At 48.9% G+C, this 15511-nt stretch overlaps 4 protein-coding genes across 4 annotated transcripts; all 4 read right to left on the bottom strand.

Annotated features, from left to right (window-relative positions):
• Window positions 1-210: 210 nt before the first annotated feature.
• On the bottom strand, window positions 211-1950 carry LY89DRAFT_690070 (diphthamide biosynthesis protein; the record flags this gene model as incomplete). Its single annotated transcript, XM_018216025.1, has 1 exon — window positions 211-1950. One exon carries the CDS (start codon window positions 1945-1947, stop codon window positions 313-315), a length of 1635 nt encoding a protein of 544 aa, XP_018063955.1. The 3' UTR covers window positions 211-312.
• A 315-nt stretch (window positions 1951-2265) lies between these two features.
• LY89DRAFT_787893 (uncharacterized protein) lies at window positions 2266-5703 on the bottom strand. Its single transcript, XM_018223114.1, has one exon. The coding sequence runs from the start codon at window positions 5677-5679 to the stop codon at window positions 2503-2505; it is 3177 nt and encodes a 1058-aa protein (XP_018063954.1). The 5' UTR covers window positions 5680-5703; the 3' UTR covers window positions 2266-2502.
• A 4949-nt stretch (window positions 5704-10652) lies between these two features.
• Window positions 10653-12129, bottom strand: LY89DRAFT_701158 (UPF0075-domain-containing protein; the record flags this gene model as incomplete). Its single annotated transcript, XM_018217173.1, has 2 exons — window positions 10653-11813; window positions 11866-12129. The coding sequence occupies 2 exons, from the start codon at window positions 12127-12129 to the stop codon at window positions 10653-10655; spliced, it is 1425 nt and encodes a 474-aa protein (XP_018063953.1).
• A 1595-nt stretch (window positions 12130-13724) lies between these two features.
• LY89DRAFT_675766 (putative vitamin H transporter) lies at window positions 13725-15366 on the bottom strand (the record flags this gene model as incomplete). Its single annotated transcript, XM_018213535.1, has 4 exons — window positions 13725-14357; window positions 14411-15058; window positions 15105-15198; window positions 15254-15366. The coding sequence occupies 4 exons, from the start codon at window positions 15364-15366 to the stop codon at window positions 13725-13727; spliced, it is 1488 nt and encodes a 495-aa protein (XP_018063952.1).
• Between the last annotated feature and the right edge of the window lie 145 nt (window positions 15367-15511).

Below are 15511 nucleotides of genomic sequence, written 5' to 3'. Positions count from 1 at the left end.
TCTAGAATGAGTGTGTGGGGAAGATACTATACCTGATATGACTTTACGACGGAGAATTGTTTGATGAATGGACAAGAAACGTGGTGTTGTTGAAGAGGAAGGAAATTGGTACCGAATTCTGGCAGGGCAAGGCACGTTCCGTGTTTAGGCCTGCGCTGTCAACGGGCGCCGTCTCACTCGGGCCCAGACAAAATGTACATCATCGGAAATCGTGAGATTGCGCCAAGTTGCAGACTCCAAGATTCGAACCCTGCACGATCCTGGGAATATATTGTACAACAAGATTTTCAATGTGGGGTATCAGTTCATGATTCATCTCCTTTCCTCTCCCTCGCCTACAGTGTATCCTCTTGCAACACCACTTCTCCCTTCCTCGATTGTCTGCGGAGCTTCCACTTCATGGAAATCGCTACCCAGACCAGTCCAAGTCCTCTGAGTCCGCAGATACTCTGCTCCTGGACTTACTGCTCCATTCATAGTCGCTAAGTCACCTTTTGCTCTTCTCGTCAAAGCATTGGATGCTGCTGTAGGACTTGACTCGTTTTCGATATTCGATGAAGGAGTAGGTATCGATGAGCGCATCGGTCTCGAATGCGACACATATCTCCCCGTCCTCAAATCAAACTCAGGCGGTTCTGACTCCTCCTCCGAATCCTCATCCATCTCCCCCTCCTCCCCTTTCTCCTCTTCCAAATCTCCCTTCTTCTCCACAACACCACTCTCAACCAGCTTCTCCACACCCCCAAAATCACCCCTCCAATCCCCATCCCAAAGTCTCTTCCCATCACCCACAAGCACCAACCCCAACTCAAAGGGCGTAATGACAGGTCTAAAGAACTCTCCGCTCTCCACCAAACTGCTTTCCCAGCATCCTATCACGACCCATCCTCCCACCTCCGAGAAATTAGCTATCTTCGCTGCATTTATTTTCCCCACCACGAAGGTGTATGATTTCTTGCCCGCGGAGGAGATGAGGGAGCGTATCGATGTCGCGGTTGAGAGGTAATTCTTGACGGAGAGGGTATTGATCAGGATTCCAAATACAGGGCAGGTTGAGAGCGACGTTAGCAGGGCATACCGACGCCGGAGGGATATAGTTGTGTTTGTGCGGATTGCTGTCTGCGGACCTGAATTCGTGGTCGGGTAGATGAACATCTCTTTTACTCTACTAGAGAGCGTCAAAAGGAGGGCGTCTGGAGGATCGGATACATGGAATAGGGAGTAGGATTTGAGGTCTATCCCTTCGTCAACCTTTCGATTCGGTATCGTCGATGATGGATCGTGTATGACTTCCGGCGCAAGGACATTTTTGTAGCCCCTCGATACCAATGCTTCCCGTATAGAGGGAATGTGATTGTTGTACGTGATATCCGCCATGAGCACCACCTTCTCTTCCTTTTCAGGGAACGTATTTTCGAACGTCCGCACCACATCCTCGACCTCGAGCGGATGGGTTGTAAAAACATATATAACCGGTAGCCTCGCAGTAGGAGACAGACAAGACCTTCCATAATGCACCACCACATCTGCATTGACATGTTCTGCCGCAATCTCATCCACACAGCAAGATCCATACGATGTATCTGCCAGGATATAAAACCTCACTCTCTCCACCGCTGTGTGTCCGTCTGGCTTGACTTGCAGCTCATTAAAGCTGGTTTCCAGACTCGAGGATTCGTCTCTAGCAGTCAGATTTCCAACAGCTTTCTCTAAGCCCTCACAAACTCTTGGAGCATCCCTCAGCATCCCATCCGGAAACTGCAAAGCGACTCTCCTGTACCCTCCCTCTCTAATCTCCCTCGCCGTTCGTTCTAGCTCGTAGACGTCCCATAGCTCATCGTCCGTATAGCGAGGCAAAGTATGGGTCGTAGAGGGAGGAGTAGGGTCTTCGAAGATGTGCGTTTCGGGCGTAGAGAGGACGGGAGGAGCAGAGAGTTGGGTGGTCATGGTGTTGAAAATGGCTTTGGAAAAATGTTTGGCGGGGTAAATATTTTTGGAGGCATGGGTTGAAAGGCGGTGGCAGAATTTCGCCCTCGAGCTTTGCTGTTTGCTCTTTCTTTTTGAGCAGCTGTAGATCGCCATTCTTTCTTTCTTCGTTATTTCACAACTTGAAGAGGAGAGAACTTATGCTACTTTAAAGTGCTCAATTGCTGACGGACTTTCAATCTTCACGACCTTTCACGAAGCTTGATTTTATTTTTCATTCATTATCAGTCATTATGTACAGGCTTGATTGATACCGCCCATCGATGAAAACACAGCTCGAAGTGGTCTGCGGAGGCGTCATCGCAATCAATGAAGACCAGTCAAACATCTGCCTCGCAAGACCATATCCACTGGTATGTAGTAGTAAGTAGTCCCTTATTTGTTTGTATGCATGTAACTCCGAAAAAGCAAAAGAATGAAAACAGAAATTCTAACATTGGGTATCCGCAGAAGAACAAACCACGAAACCGCCAGACCGAATACAAATTCTTTTTTGTGGGAGAGAGAAAGACACAATCAAGGCAAAGTGCCGTTGCCAGTTTCTACATCCCAGTCGTTGAAGTTCTCTTGACGTTGTCCACCCTGCATGGGCTTGTTGTAGGAATCAGGTGCACGCAATGGTGACTTAGGTCCAAATTGCGGGGGAGTGAAAGTGTCGGGAGACATTGCGCGACCGTGATTTCGAGGTGGGCTAGCGAACTTTGGAATATCTTGCACATCGTAGCGTCGGGCTCGAGTGCCGTTTCCACGTCCAGCTCGTGCATGTTGGAAATCATGGAACGAGGGTTGCGCAGATAGTTGCTGATGTGGTTCAATCTGCTGTCGGCCGTTTCGAGCAAGCCCCTGGTATGGAGGTGGCTGCGATTGAAAGAGCTGGAAATCATCTTCATCTCGCAGGTTCTCCTGGCGAAGCGGCGTTGCATCACGCTCCCAACCAAGATCTGCCTTCGAACTGTCCTGGCGCGGTTGCAATTGGTTTGCCTGAGCAGCTACCCTATAATTAGGTTGGCTTGGTTGACGAGGTAGAGGACGTTGTGCATATGCCTCTTGGTTGAATCGAGAGTCCATGCGTTGTGGCAGAGGAGTATGCGAAGTCTGCCCAAAAGCGTATCCATTGTGGTCGTTCTCATCGAGGTCAAGCTGGCCATAATCTCGGACAAAACGATTATAGTCCTCGTCGCTCGGATGTCCATACTGGCTGTTGTTGGTCAGAGTTGGGGAACGAACAGAGTATCCACTATGTTCTGACCGAAATGCCCCTGAAGGTGCAGCCGAAACTCCTGAAGCATAATGATCTGCGACTTGAGGATGATGTTCATCAATTTGAGAATACTGCTCCGCAGCTTGAGGGTAATGTTCGCCAGCGGACTGATGATTTTCCGCAACAGCTTGGTTCTCAGTCTCATCACTCTTTACCCAAGTTTTTTCCACGGTGAAGCAATGGGTGAGAAATGGGGAAGCCTGCATGAAGTCTCCTTGCTTCCATGACGGAGTCTCAATGAACCCATTCAAGAAATATCCAACGCCATCCGGATATATCAGCCCAGGAACATCGCTCGAAATCGATGCCAGAGTTTGAAGCATGAAGTAAATGAGAACCCATCGGCCGAGTCTGCATTCCAGAGGATCGACTTCACAAATTCTCTCGAATTGCTCGTGTCTGATGAATGCTTCTACCAGAGCGTTACCAGTGTACTCATGCAAAATGAGCAAGTTGTTGGCCTGCTCATAGGCTAGCTTGAACTTGACATCTGCCATGGGGTCATTGCCCTTCGGGACACCTTCACCTTGCTCGGTAGATGCCGCGTTGTCTTTCTTGTCCTTCTTCGTTCCGCCGCCGAAGAACTTTCTTTTTGGCTTCTCTTGGGCTATTTTGGAAGCTGCAACAGGGATGCTTGGCGGTAGAAGGGGGAATGGGTGAGGGATTGGATTATAGCCGCAGCTTTCGTCGAAATTCGTCAAAACTCTTACCATTGGCACTCCGTTGCCATTTGCGTCAAAGTGCACATTTGTAGGATGGTCCATAACGAGATGTTTCAGACGGTACCTAAAGACGACAGATCTGTCCACGAGATAGTCGTATAGTGCCGAAAAGTCTCGCTGCAAATCTCTCACCACGGTTCTCGTAAGCCAGAGGTGTGTATTATCAACTTGATTTGGTGGCCACGAACCATAACTCTTTGTGTAAAAGTCTCGGAGGAATCCTGCAAGAGATTTGAAAGCTTCAAAAGCAACAACAGAATCTTCTGGCTTGAGGTCCCACATGCCGTCGAAATTGAAGTCTCGAAGGCGCTGCGCCTGAAATTTCAGACAACCCTCTAAGATTATAGCAGCCTTGCGAATTGCAGCCTTTGTCACTGGTCTGACTCCAGAGAGCATAGTCCACTCATAAAGAGTCACAACTTGCTCATACATTCCAACACAGTGAGCGAAAGCCTCCCTGTAGCCTGGTTCCCAATGGACGTTTGGAGCGTCGGCATACGCAAGAAGACCTACAGCAGCTCGGGGACATTTGCGGACATCAGCTAGTCCGAAATCGACGACATACGTGACGACGATTTCCTTCGCATGATCCTCATCCTGAATCCAGTCGATGAAACGTTCTTGCAAAGTCAGGAGCATTTCGTGGATGAAGTCACCAATCAAAGGCTTTCCATGTAGCAGAGCAAGCGCATTTCGAGTTCCTCGCTTCCATCTCGTCAACTTCTCGCCTTCTAATTCGGGTGGGGGTGCAATGCTGATTGTATATCTCAGATTGTCAGTGCTTTCCATGTGCTCCGAAGTCAGTAGAGACTTTGCTGAATCGGTGATGGCCATTATGGATTGTCTATTACGAAGGTTCTCTTGGATCAGCCCGGATAAGACGACTGATCCCAGTGCCCTCAACTTCTTCGAACACAGACGGAATGAGGGCATTCCAGTTGGTCCAGACGAGGTTTCTTGAGTCAGATAAACAAGTGTGTCACCATCAATCAACCACATCTCTCTGTCCACCTCGGTCTCGTTGAAATCTACTGCTTTCAGAGGCGAAGAGCCAGAAAAGCACTTCAGCGATGGTGGCTCGGGCGGGGGTGGCAAAGGTGCAGACGGAGGCTCAGAGATTCCTTGATTTCCCATCTGCGATCGAAACGATGGAGCATCGACTGACTCCGAGTCGGGGCTTCCTGGCATAGCGGAAGGGGGAACTGGAAAGCCCGGAATCCAAGCGTCTTGTCCTAAGCGAGACTGAGTCCGGAAACGCATATCACCTTCCATCTCTTGAGCATCTCGGCGATTGTTCAATGATGTGGCTGGTCGCTCTTGTGGATCCTTCGGCTTCTTCTTGAAGAGATTACCAAGGTTTTGACGGATCTGGTCACTCTTGTCGTCCAAGGCCAGGCGAAGAGCTGACTTCTCGATATTGGATTCAATGTTTTCAAGCATGGGTCTTCGAGCACGAGCGTACGCTGGATCATCCATAGATGCTTGAGAGCGACCATTGCTATCGACGTGACCAAGCGATGCCTCAGGGAGTCCCTCTTCGTCGGTAGGGTAGTTATAGCCCGGGCCACCTCCGAATTGGTGATGGTAGGGATTGGGGTGGGAGCGGCCAACTGTTGGGGGGTAACCAGATGCTGAGCCTCTGGCTGGCTGAACTTTCTCCAGCCCGGCAAGCCGCTGAGGCTTTCGGGCAACTGCTGCTCTACCAGACATTGCAGCTAGCAGACATCAGTCGGATTATCGAGTGTAGTGAGATTGTTAAAGGAAGCTTTTTGAGTCGTCGTCTACAGATCGTTATGTTAGTGGAGGGTTCTGAATATGTTGCAATTGTGTGTGAGGGAATTCGATAAAGCAGAGCTGTTGTAGTACATACAGGTCGTTGCGTCAATCGGATTGAACACAATGAGATCGCAATTGCAAGATCGCAAGAACAAAGCTGAGGCTGGGAAGATTTGCATACAGGAAAGCAACTGAGCAAAGCTGACGCGGTAAAGACTGTTGTCAGAAGAGTGCTTTGTGATGGAATCAATAACCCAAAGTTGACGCGGTGATTCTAATGGGACAAAGTCTGGGGAGAGATGGGAGAAGGAAGCTAGGGGAAATACCTTGATATGACGATCTGCTTGAAGAGCAATACCGTGCAAGACGGCGGGCGGTTCTTGTGATATCTGAAGACACCAGAGGATACAACAAAGAGCAAGAGTATGAGGATCTTCAACAGCAATTGATGCGAGAGCAAGTGGTTTTGCGAGAGCAAGGTCGCCGCCACCCGGAATTGTTGTTCTGAAGTTCTAGAAAAGTTGGCGAGGTGAACGAAGACAGGTGTAGTAGATCGTTGTGAGGCTGCTGTCAACAAGACGAGGCTGTAAACTAGCTCTTCAAGCTTCGAGATAAACGAATTAGCCAGACTTCAGCCGGCGATAAGACATGGACGTGAATGCTTCAAGGTCCCCGTTTGTACCCAATTAAAATTTATACATACCTTGAATTGGTACCGTATTAACTGCCGTTTAATCCTCCTGCAAAAAAGACAATCCTTGAATAAATAGTGTTTTAAACTTGCTGTTGGAAAATCTGGTATTTTTCTGGTAGAAGCGGAGGAGGAAAGTTGAGTCGGGATCCCGTGAAAGTAACCTTAAATCTAGCCAAACCCAAATTTCCTCAATGGAAAGAAATACAATGATTTCCTTTCCCTCTCGACAGAAAAAAAGCTCAGTGTTCCGAGGAGCCAAGTATTCTTATCATTGGGAACACAGCCAAGTGGTTCGAGTGCTGCCAATGGATTCGAAGGTGGCTTGGAGCCCACAAGAAGTAAGCATTCTAATATCCGCCAAAGCCTCGTCCGGCAGGGCTCCCAGCCAGTTCCAGGCAACGCGAGGGCTGAGATGGGATGAGATGACACGAACGTTGTGTACCCCCGTATCGACTTCCTTCGAGTATAATTCCGCCGGCTCCTATTATTAGAGGGGATTCATCTCCAGGCAGATTTGCGGTTTGGCCTCGACAGCGACGACGACGACGACAAGTTAATGGTTTGGGAAATTCTGGCTACGGCATCATATTCATACTGTTTTGGGGGTTTCTCAGCCATGATCTAAAGACTGCATAGTGCATTAGTGGTGCAGGCGTCAGGGAATAGGGGGAGGGGGCTAGGCTATGAATGGGCGCTGTCGATATTGCGCTTCCGCTGCGAGATAAGGAAGTTGCTGTTGAAGGGCCGGCGGACACCTTTTTCTTTTGGACTTCCTTTTTACTAATGAATGCCTCTGCTTGCTGATAGAGGGGCTGTTCAGGGGGCTCCTGGTCTGTTCCAAGACTTCGGTATCCTGTAAGTTGCCTCCGTTTTTTGGGCTGGGTGCTCCACTGATATGATTTGCAGCAGGCAGGCTGTACGGTTCGATCGAAGCGAGGGGATCACCAGGTCGAACGAGCGTCATATTCTTGATTGCTTTTTCTACGTCGTGGAGGAGGATCCTGACAATGCATGTCTCACCATATCACACCGTTCCTTCTCCGCATTTCAAACATCACTCAGAAGGAGGAGGAAGAGAGGAACACTGACTCCTCGAGGGTTCTCGGTTCAAGAATACTGTATCTGGTGGTGGAGTTGTATTACTGTAGCTGCCAAGACGGGCTTAGAGGTCGCCTTACACACCCTGCTACTGGCACTATACCCGAACATTGTCTAGGTAAGATAGACTATCAGATATTCCCCGACCATGCCACGACTCACGAACGCTATCTACGGACCTACATCCTGAAAACATGGGGACTCGAAGTTCGCACCTTGTTCGAGAGACTTGGTAGAGGATATCTACAAGGACAGCATCTGGCTTCTCCTCCTGACGCCGTTGATGTCGTTCTGATTTGTACGACACTTTGCTGCCAGGCTTGCAGATACAGGGACCAGGCTTCCTGCAAGCCCTGCACGTATCTCCAACCCCACTCCCACTCCCCACCCACGCCAAAGAAGGTTGATCTAACCAGAATAGTAGTGCCAAACCTCCCTCGAGAAAGGGGACACGGCACGCAGACAGACTTCCCGTTATGCCTCAATTACCGACGCTGAGGAATATGCATATTGCGCATTCAGTCATCGAACCGTCCCATTCTTCAGCTCCACGAATCTTTCCACGGAGACACACAAGTAAGTGCACGGAGAAAAGAAAAAAAAGCAAAACGGTCCTCGGGACGGCGCCGCAGCCAGTCAGTGCTCAATAGCTCGAAGCGACGAGTTTAGCAGGTGTGGACCGGCACTAGCAAAACTACGCAATTATCCGCAAACCCGTTGGGCGCAAAAAGTGGCAGGTGTGTGGAATGAGACATTTATTTCTCGGTCGTCGGTGGCACTTTTCTTCTTCTATCTTTCTGCAACGAGGAAGACGAAGAAGAAGAAACGTCCACTTTACATACACGACCAGCTTTTCTCCCTCCCTGGGCAAGGCGTGGTGGGGAGAAGTCAGTTCGGTGGAGACAAGCAAGCATATCTTCCCGCCAAGAGAAAAGGAAAACGATCGGCGTCCCGACAACGCTTTCCTCGGAACCACCACGTGGAGATTCTAGAAGATTTGCGGATTTGCGGATCTATACGGGTCCCAAGTGCTGTTGATGCGGTGTAACCCTTTTACTGCAGCGCTGTGTGTTGGGAAGAAATGGTAGGTGCGCACACGTCCATTTGCTTTTTCGGTTCGTGAATGTCTTATGTCTTATATCTATTCATCTGCCCCTCTTTGCATCTGCAGACGTGTTTGAAGAATTGGTACCGAAACTCATAGTTTTGACTACTGTACGACTTTCTTAAAGCAAGAGCTCTGTCATCTCCGTGTCTCTCGACTCCCGCTCGAAAGCCATATCAATAGCGTCATACGGGAGCGTTGGCTGTCATATTCTAGCCTTTCGCCCCCAAGGTTGCGTTATTTCAGTTGTGTGCCGTGTATGGCGTCTAAGTGGAGATTGAGATGCCGAGATTTTATCTGTTTTGGGTGTTTTGGCCACTGAAGTGTTATACTCTGCATTGGGTTTACAGTACACGTGCGGGGCTTTTTCTCTTGAAGTTTGTTTCTATATCGAGTCTACGAGGCATTGAGGTGGCATGATAGTCTGTTCGAGTATCCTACATCCTACGATTAAGATATCAGGTAAGTTCGCTTGGAAAAAGGAGACGACCACGCAAAGGTATCAGACACGAAACCTCGCTTGAAATAGGAGACGCAGATTCCTTGAGCGAATGAGCTCGCTCGCAGTTGGGCACTCTCGCTTCATTCAGGGGTACTCTACGTGTCAACCGCTTTAATCAGCTGGCTGCCGATGACTCTAGAGGTATGCGAACCTCTAATCTGCTGGAAAGACGTCAATTGGCAGCGCATATCAGAGGATGTACAGCACGCGTCAGCATTTCAAGCGAATGTTCACTTGGAACAGGAGACACAGACCCATCGACCTATCAAGCGTGCTCGTTCTGGAGTACCTAGGTATGTTCGCTCATCTCAGTAGCGGGTCCGCTCGTCGAGCTGTCTGGCACTGTAAACGCAGCTTAGACAAGGCAGAGGTGGCTGTATAGCATATTCACATTAATATACAGCAAAGAAGCATAAGACATCGGCATCAACATCATAACCGACTATCCTCCGCTTGACATAAGAGAACCGAACATCCTAAGCCAATGAGCTTCCTCGCAATAGATAGGAGGTCGCCGCTTGTTCTCCCTCCACCCATCCGCAGGCCGAAGTGTCGAAGGCGAGAAAGTGCTCGATATGCCAAAGTACAGTCTCGCTTCAAAAAAGGGGGAATCGACATCTTCCGCTAGTGATGGCGGCGAGCTGCATACTCCACATACCCGCAGCAGTGCTAACCCGCTTGCGAAAAGGGGAATCGAAAGCTAACGCGCTAGAAAGATATTGTGAGTGTGCAAAGAAAAGGGCTTCATGCGCTGGTTGCATTGACAGTCGGACACAACATTTGTTTGCTGCGGCAGCAAAGATATGCAACCCCAAGCGGGTGGTGAACTTTGGTGGATGGATGTTGGTTCATACCTGTGTTTTCCATCAGGCATTAAAGATTATCGGCATAGGTTCGACTATCAGCAAGCGGGACTGGCTAGCTGTGAAAAGGAGGCGAAAGTCGAGCCCGGGATCTGTTTACTTGGGAAGGAGAGGGGACGAAGCTATATTTCTTGTGGCAGAAGACGTTGTTGATTTCGAACATTGAATGCTATGGATACAGAGGTTCAGCAAGCGGGAGTGGTTCGCTTTGGAAGGGAGGCGGTAGTCTGCAGAAGGCATAGGTTTACGTGCAGCCAAGGATAGTTTGCGACGATGCTGGAGGAGTAGCATGGCGATTACGCTGTGAAGGGACATTTCTTGAGACAGGACAAAATAAAGAGTTGAGAGGTACGTAGGTGTGGAGCGTGATGTTTGCACGAGCAGCGATTTTGATGATATCTACCAAGAGCTGGTGGAAATCGACAAGCATGGTATAACAGACTAGTCTGTCAGGACAGTTGAAGCACACACAACCAGCAACAATGAACACAAAAAATCCAGAGAACCCTAAGTATGCAAGCAGAATAGATTGAAGACTATCTTCTATGCCCACGCAGCTTAAGATGCTAAAACCTGCTATTCAAATCTTGCCACCAGCACCAAATGCATGCAAATGACCTACCTTCTTTCTATCCTCGCTAGCACTTATCCCTTCTGCTTAACAATCAACTCCCTCACTTCAGGCAAGCCTTCCCATCCTCTTCCAGCCCCACCAAACGACACACTCTTCTCAATGACTTCTCTCCATCGCAGACCCGGAGCCAGCTTCCCTGTAATTGTATTTGGCCTTCTCACATCTGCGTTCGTTGGGACAGGTAACGCTCGACCAAGTAATGCCTCCATAGCTTGCATGGCGAATCCAACAGCTTTCTTTGCATTTGAAGGCACGCCTGTTTTATCAAATGATCCGAATCTAGCTCCAGGAAACTCGTTCTGTAGATCAGATATCAGCTGCATGTTGAACATGCCTCTGCCGTCGACTACGATATCTGCATTATTGATAGCATCTCTGCCTGGCCCAAATAGAAGCATCTGCTGAGCAATAGAAGCGGATGTGAAGCGTGTCATAGTCGCAATGGTATCTGCGGGAGTACAGCCACGGTAGGTACACATCGAAACGATTCGTTGCGCTTTTGCATCACCGTAGATCTCGCGGGCTGTGGTTTTGGGAGGCCGGCTAGAAAGGTACTCGTCGGATGTGAGGAGTTCTTCGACAACTTCGTGGCAGATCTGACCGTGTAGGAGAGATGAGGCTTGGTCAGTAGTGGGGTCGAGTCCGAATTGGCGGAAGGCAGAATCGATCATGCAAGTTCCTGGACCAGTGTCCCAGTCGTACATAGCGTCAATTCCTCCACAATTATCGGGGGGTATGAAGCAGGCCGTGGTAATACCGCCGATCGTGATGCATATTTGGAGTCGAGTAGGATGGTGAAGCAATAACCCAACGAGATATGCGAATAGTGGTGCTCCTTGTCTGCCAACAGCTTGCTCTGCTGTTCGATAATCCGAGACAGTTGTAATGCCTGTCTTTGCTGAGATCACAGCTCCTTCCCCAAGACACATGTTTGATCTATGCTGCCCTTTTGGTGGCGTCCCCGTCAACGATATCAATTGTCCTCCAGACCCGATCATGTCTATATCATCTATCGATATGCCGTGCTTGTGTGCGAAAAGGTGGATTGCGTTTGCAAACGTGTGACCCATCTCGGCGTCCATTTGGGACAGCATGCTCGGAGGGGCTGCATCTTCTCGTAACATGGAAAATATATCTGTTCGAATCTTCGAGGGCATCACGACAGAATCGTACTGTAGAGAACAATTAGATATAGACAATAGCGGGGTAGGGTATAAGGGGTACCTTGATCAAATCAAGACATAAAGGAGACTCTGGCGACTCTTGAGTGAACCGGCATAGCGCAAAGTCAATGTCATCCATAGCCGTGCCAGAAGTGATCCCTAATATCAGCAAGTCCAAGCCAGGACTCTGATGCACACTTGGTGGTGACGACGACGAATTTGAGCAGTCGGAATGACCATTTGCTTTCGATTGTAACGCTTCGAGGTATTTGTGACCAACAGATGTCCGTATCCGCCCCTTTGGAGCAGGTGTAAACCCCTTCATTGTCCTCGCCATCTATGCTGTCGACGTGCTCGTATGCACAACGGTATCATTTCGTCGTCAGGAGTGTCCAAGCATTTCGAAACTAAACTTGGGGCCTGTAGAGTCTTTATGAAGTCCTTCTGTACTGAATTAGCCTTGACTAAGTACCGTACTGTGCTCCGCATTCATGCTGTAAACTAATGCTAGTCATGGGCTCTCTCCACTTTACTTTGAGGATGTCAAACGATCGGCGGGTATCCTTTGTATTCCCAGTATCTCCGGAGAGCCTGTAAGTACTGTAAGAGATTAGTCTTGCTGCAGTTGGATCAGTTGGGTGTAGCAAAACTGGATGCATGGCGTGAGCATCACGAATTTTTCGGAAGAATGGTAGCAATGTAGTGAGAAATCAGTGTTGGGCGGACAGTTGGCAAGCATTTTCTCGACGAGGTTACTCTTTCCCAAAGAGGCTCAATCTTCCCACGAGTGCCTAGTATTTTAGGCATGGAGAATTAGCTCCTGAGACGGGTTCGTGCCGCCCGCCAGCATTGCATTGACAAAATCACATCATCAAGACGAAATACAAGGAAATCATTCTCTCGTATCTGTTGGAACACTACGAAGAGTGGTGGTAGTGGTGATAACCAAGTGGTACAATGTGTGTATTTTTCACGCCATATGCCGACAAGGTGCTTCGGCCCTGGACATTGCATCTATTTTTGCGGCAATTCCACTTTGAGGATCTCCAAAGAAGGACCTCCGGCGAGCATTCTACCAATGACTCGTTGCCTTTGAGTTGTGGAATCTTGGTGGGCAGACAAAGTGATGGCTCGCCGTTGGCGTCAAAAGCAGCCAGCGTTGCACAGCCTTTGCACAGAGTCTGTCATTGGCTTGTTGTTTCCATACTGTTGGGAGTTACATGACACGACATGCAGGACTTTCTATCTCGACATAGCAACAAGTGACGTTAGACCAATAGCCTGCAGCACATGCTCGATACCTTAATGCGGACTACTTCGACGATCCTGGCAAGGTACCATAAGCCCAAATTCGAGCCGTGAAGATAATCTAAGGAATTTCACTTGTTTCCTGGTCTACACCAGTCGGACAATTTCATGCCCCTAAGAATCTTCCCAGAGTCCGGCAATTGAATCCCAATATGGTGGTTCACGTGCCTGCCAAGACAAGGATCTGATCTCCTGTATGAGCTTGACTGAACACAGTACATTCTCACGTGTCTACTATATTTCCGCGGTCTCATTTCGAGTACTGATTGGAGCCTGGCGCTAAGCAGACCCAGTTGACCCCTCTATTGTTAGTGCGGGGTACCATGGCATTCTAGTTGGGCTGGGGCTTTCCATCTGAGCGAAGTGTTGAGACACTGATTCATACCTTGTTGATGGCCACTCAGAATTGCGAGTCGTGTCTTGGGGTCTCAATCGAAACATATTTACCACATTAGGGCAAGAATAAATATCAACAAAGTTAATAGATATTTAAAGGAGCCCTAAAAACTGCGTCCCCTTCAACAACAGTAGAGAATGTATTTAATAAAGTCCAAAAAGCTCCAGATATCCACACATCTCAACCTACCCTCCAAATAACAAAATTCTCCACAATCACAGAATGTAACGAAATCCCTCCTGTTCCCAATCCGTCTCGTCCAACCCCGCACTCGGCAGCTCAACAACCCCAATCTCACCACTAAGTCTTCCTGGCTCAGCCTCGATCTTGACACCCTGAGCCTTATCCCTCCTTTTATTCTCCCAATCCATATACTGCCTCAACACCAAGATATCCACAATCCCCAAGCACAAACAAATAATACAAACCTTACACCCAGTCTGATAATGTGGTGCCTCCCTCGCGAAGAACACTTGCGGCCCAGAAATATTCCCTGCACAATACGCAAGGAATAGAATCGCGCTCACAACAGTCTTTTTCGTGTATCCCGCCACATCACTAGCGATTATGCTCAAAGAAAGAGGGAAACCCGAAGCGTAAGCAGCAAAGATGCATACACCGCCGAGACGGCCGCTCTTATGTGAGGCGGGGAGGTAGCCGACGAGACACCAGCCAAGAGTTGCAATGCAGAGCAGGCAGGCGATGATTATGCAGCGTGAGCGTCGGAGTTTGGTGGCGAGGTAGGCGGCGGTTAGGGTGAAGACTACTTGACAGGCTCCCTGAGGCATACCGAGTTGGAGAGTTCGAAGTTCGCCATAACCTAGGCCTTTAATTATCACGGATGTGAACTGAGCGCTGTTAGCTTCTGAAGGAGGGAAGAGATGTGGAAATGAAGACAGACATTTGTGACTCCACCATTGGGCAAGCTCGTAAGAGCAGTATAGAAGAAGAGCAACCAAGTCTTCGGATCCATAATCGCCTCCAGTGCTTGACTCGGCTTCCAATGCGTACTCTTAAAGCTACGAGACTGTTTCTGAGGTCGACTATGCGCGATCTCTCGCTCATGAGGCGTCAACCAGCGCGCATTCAATGCACTATCAGGCATGAAAATCATCAGTACCATCGACCAAACAAAAGTAATCAGCCCAAAGATAATAAACAGCCATCTCCACGCCGCAAGCGGGCTTCGAATCTCGCCTATAGCATATCCCAGTACACCCCCAAAGATACTCGCCTGTCCATTTCCAGCGAACCATATCCCGTGGCGGAGAGAGTGTTCTGATGGCTTGTACCATAATCCAGTGATCAGACTGAAGCCTGGACTGATGATGCTTTCGAAAACGCCGAGAAGGACACGCAGGATTATGAGAGAGGTGAAGTTTGAGGCTGCGCCATGACACATTAAGATTATAGACCAGCAGAGGATGGCGGTCGAGAGGTACTTTCCAAGGGGAAATTTGACGAATCCGATGGAGCCGGGGAAGGAGGCGACGAGATATCCGAAGTAGAACGCACTACTGCACCAAGAATATTGTTGACCGACTAGATGCTAGACATGGGTTAGTTGGGCATATGGCGAGAGGAGGTGATCCCACTATATCTGCTTGTATTCCCATAACGGCTGTGTATCCAAGGGTGATCTTGTCGAGATATTGGAGCATGTAGGTGACGAACATGAACGGCATCAAGCTTCGTAAGAATGTTAGATTTAGTGATGATGACTCTGAAGATGATTGAAACTTACTGCACATCGATTTTGCGCAGAATAAGTTTCTCCTCGTCATCCACAACGACAATCTGGGGTGGTAGCTTCTCGTCGAGCTGGATGTCTGTGGGTTCTGGCATCTTTTCCTCCATCATGAACTAACTGCTTGAAAAAGAGTGGCTGTTTTCTAATCACCGTTTCTAAACCAATGAAACAGAAAACAGTTTCCAGAGCTGAGATCCGCGAAGATGTAGAGTAGAAGACTGGGGAAATAGTGAGACATGCTGGATGCGGGGG

The sequence above is a fragment of the Mollisia scopiformis genome (assembly GCF_001500285.1).
Source record: "Mollisia scopiformis unplaced genomic scaffold LY89scaffold_28, whole genome shotgun sequence".
Classification (NCBI taxonomy): Eukaryota; Fungi; Ascomycota; class Leotiomycetes; order Helotiales; family Mollisiaceae; genus Mollisia; species Mollisia scopiformis.
This window is presented reverse-complemented; position numbering and strand designations above follow the sequence as displayed.

What these genes read in the sequence shown, in the direction of transcription:
- LY89DRAFT_787893 (XM_018223114.1), bottom strand. Translation starts at nt 5,679, where the DNA reads ATGTCTGGTAGAGCAGCAGTTGCCCGAAAGCCTCAGCGGCTTGCCGGG.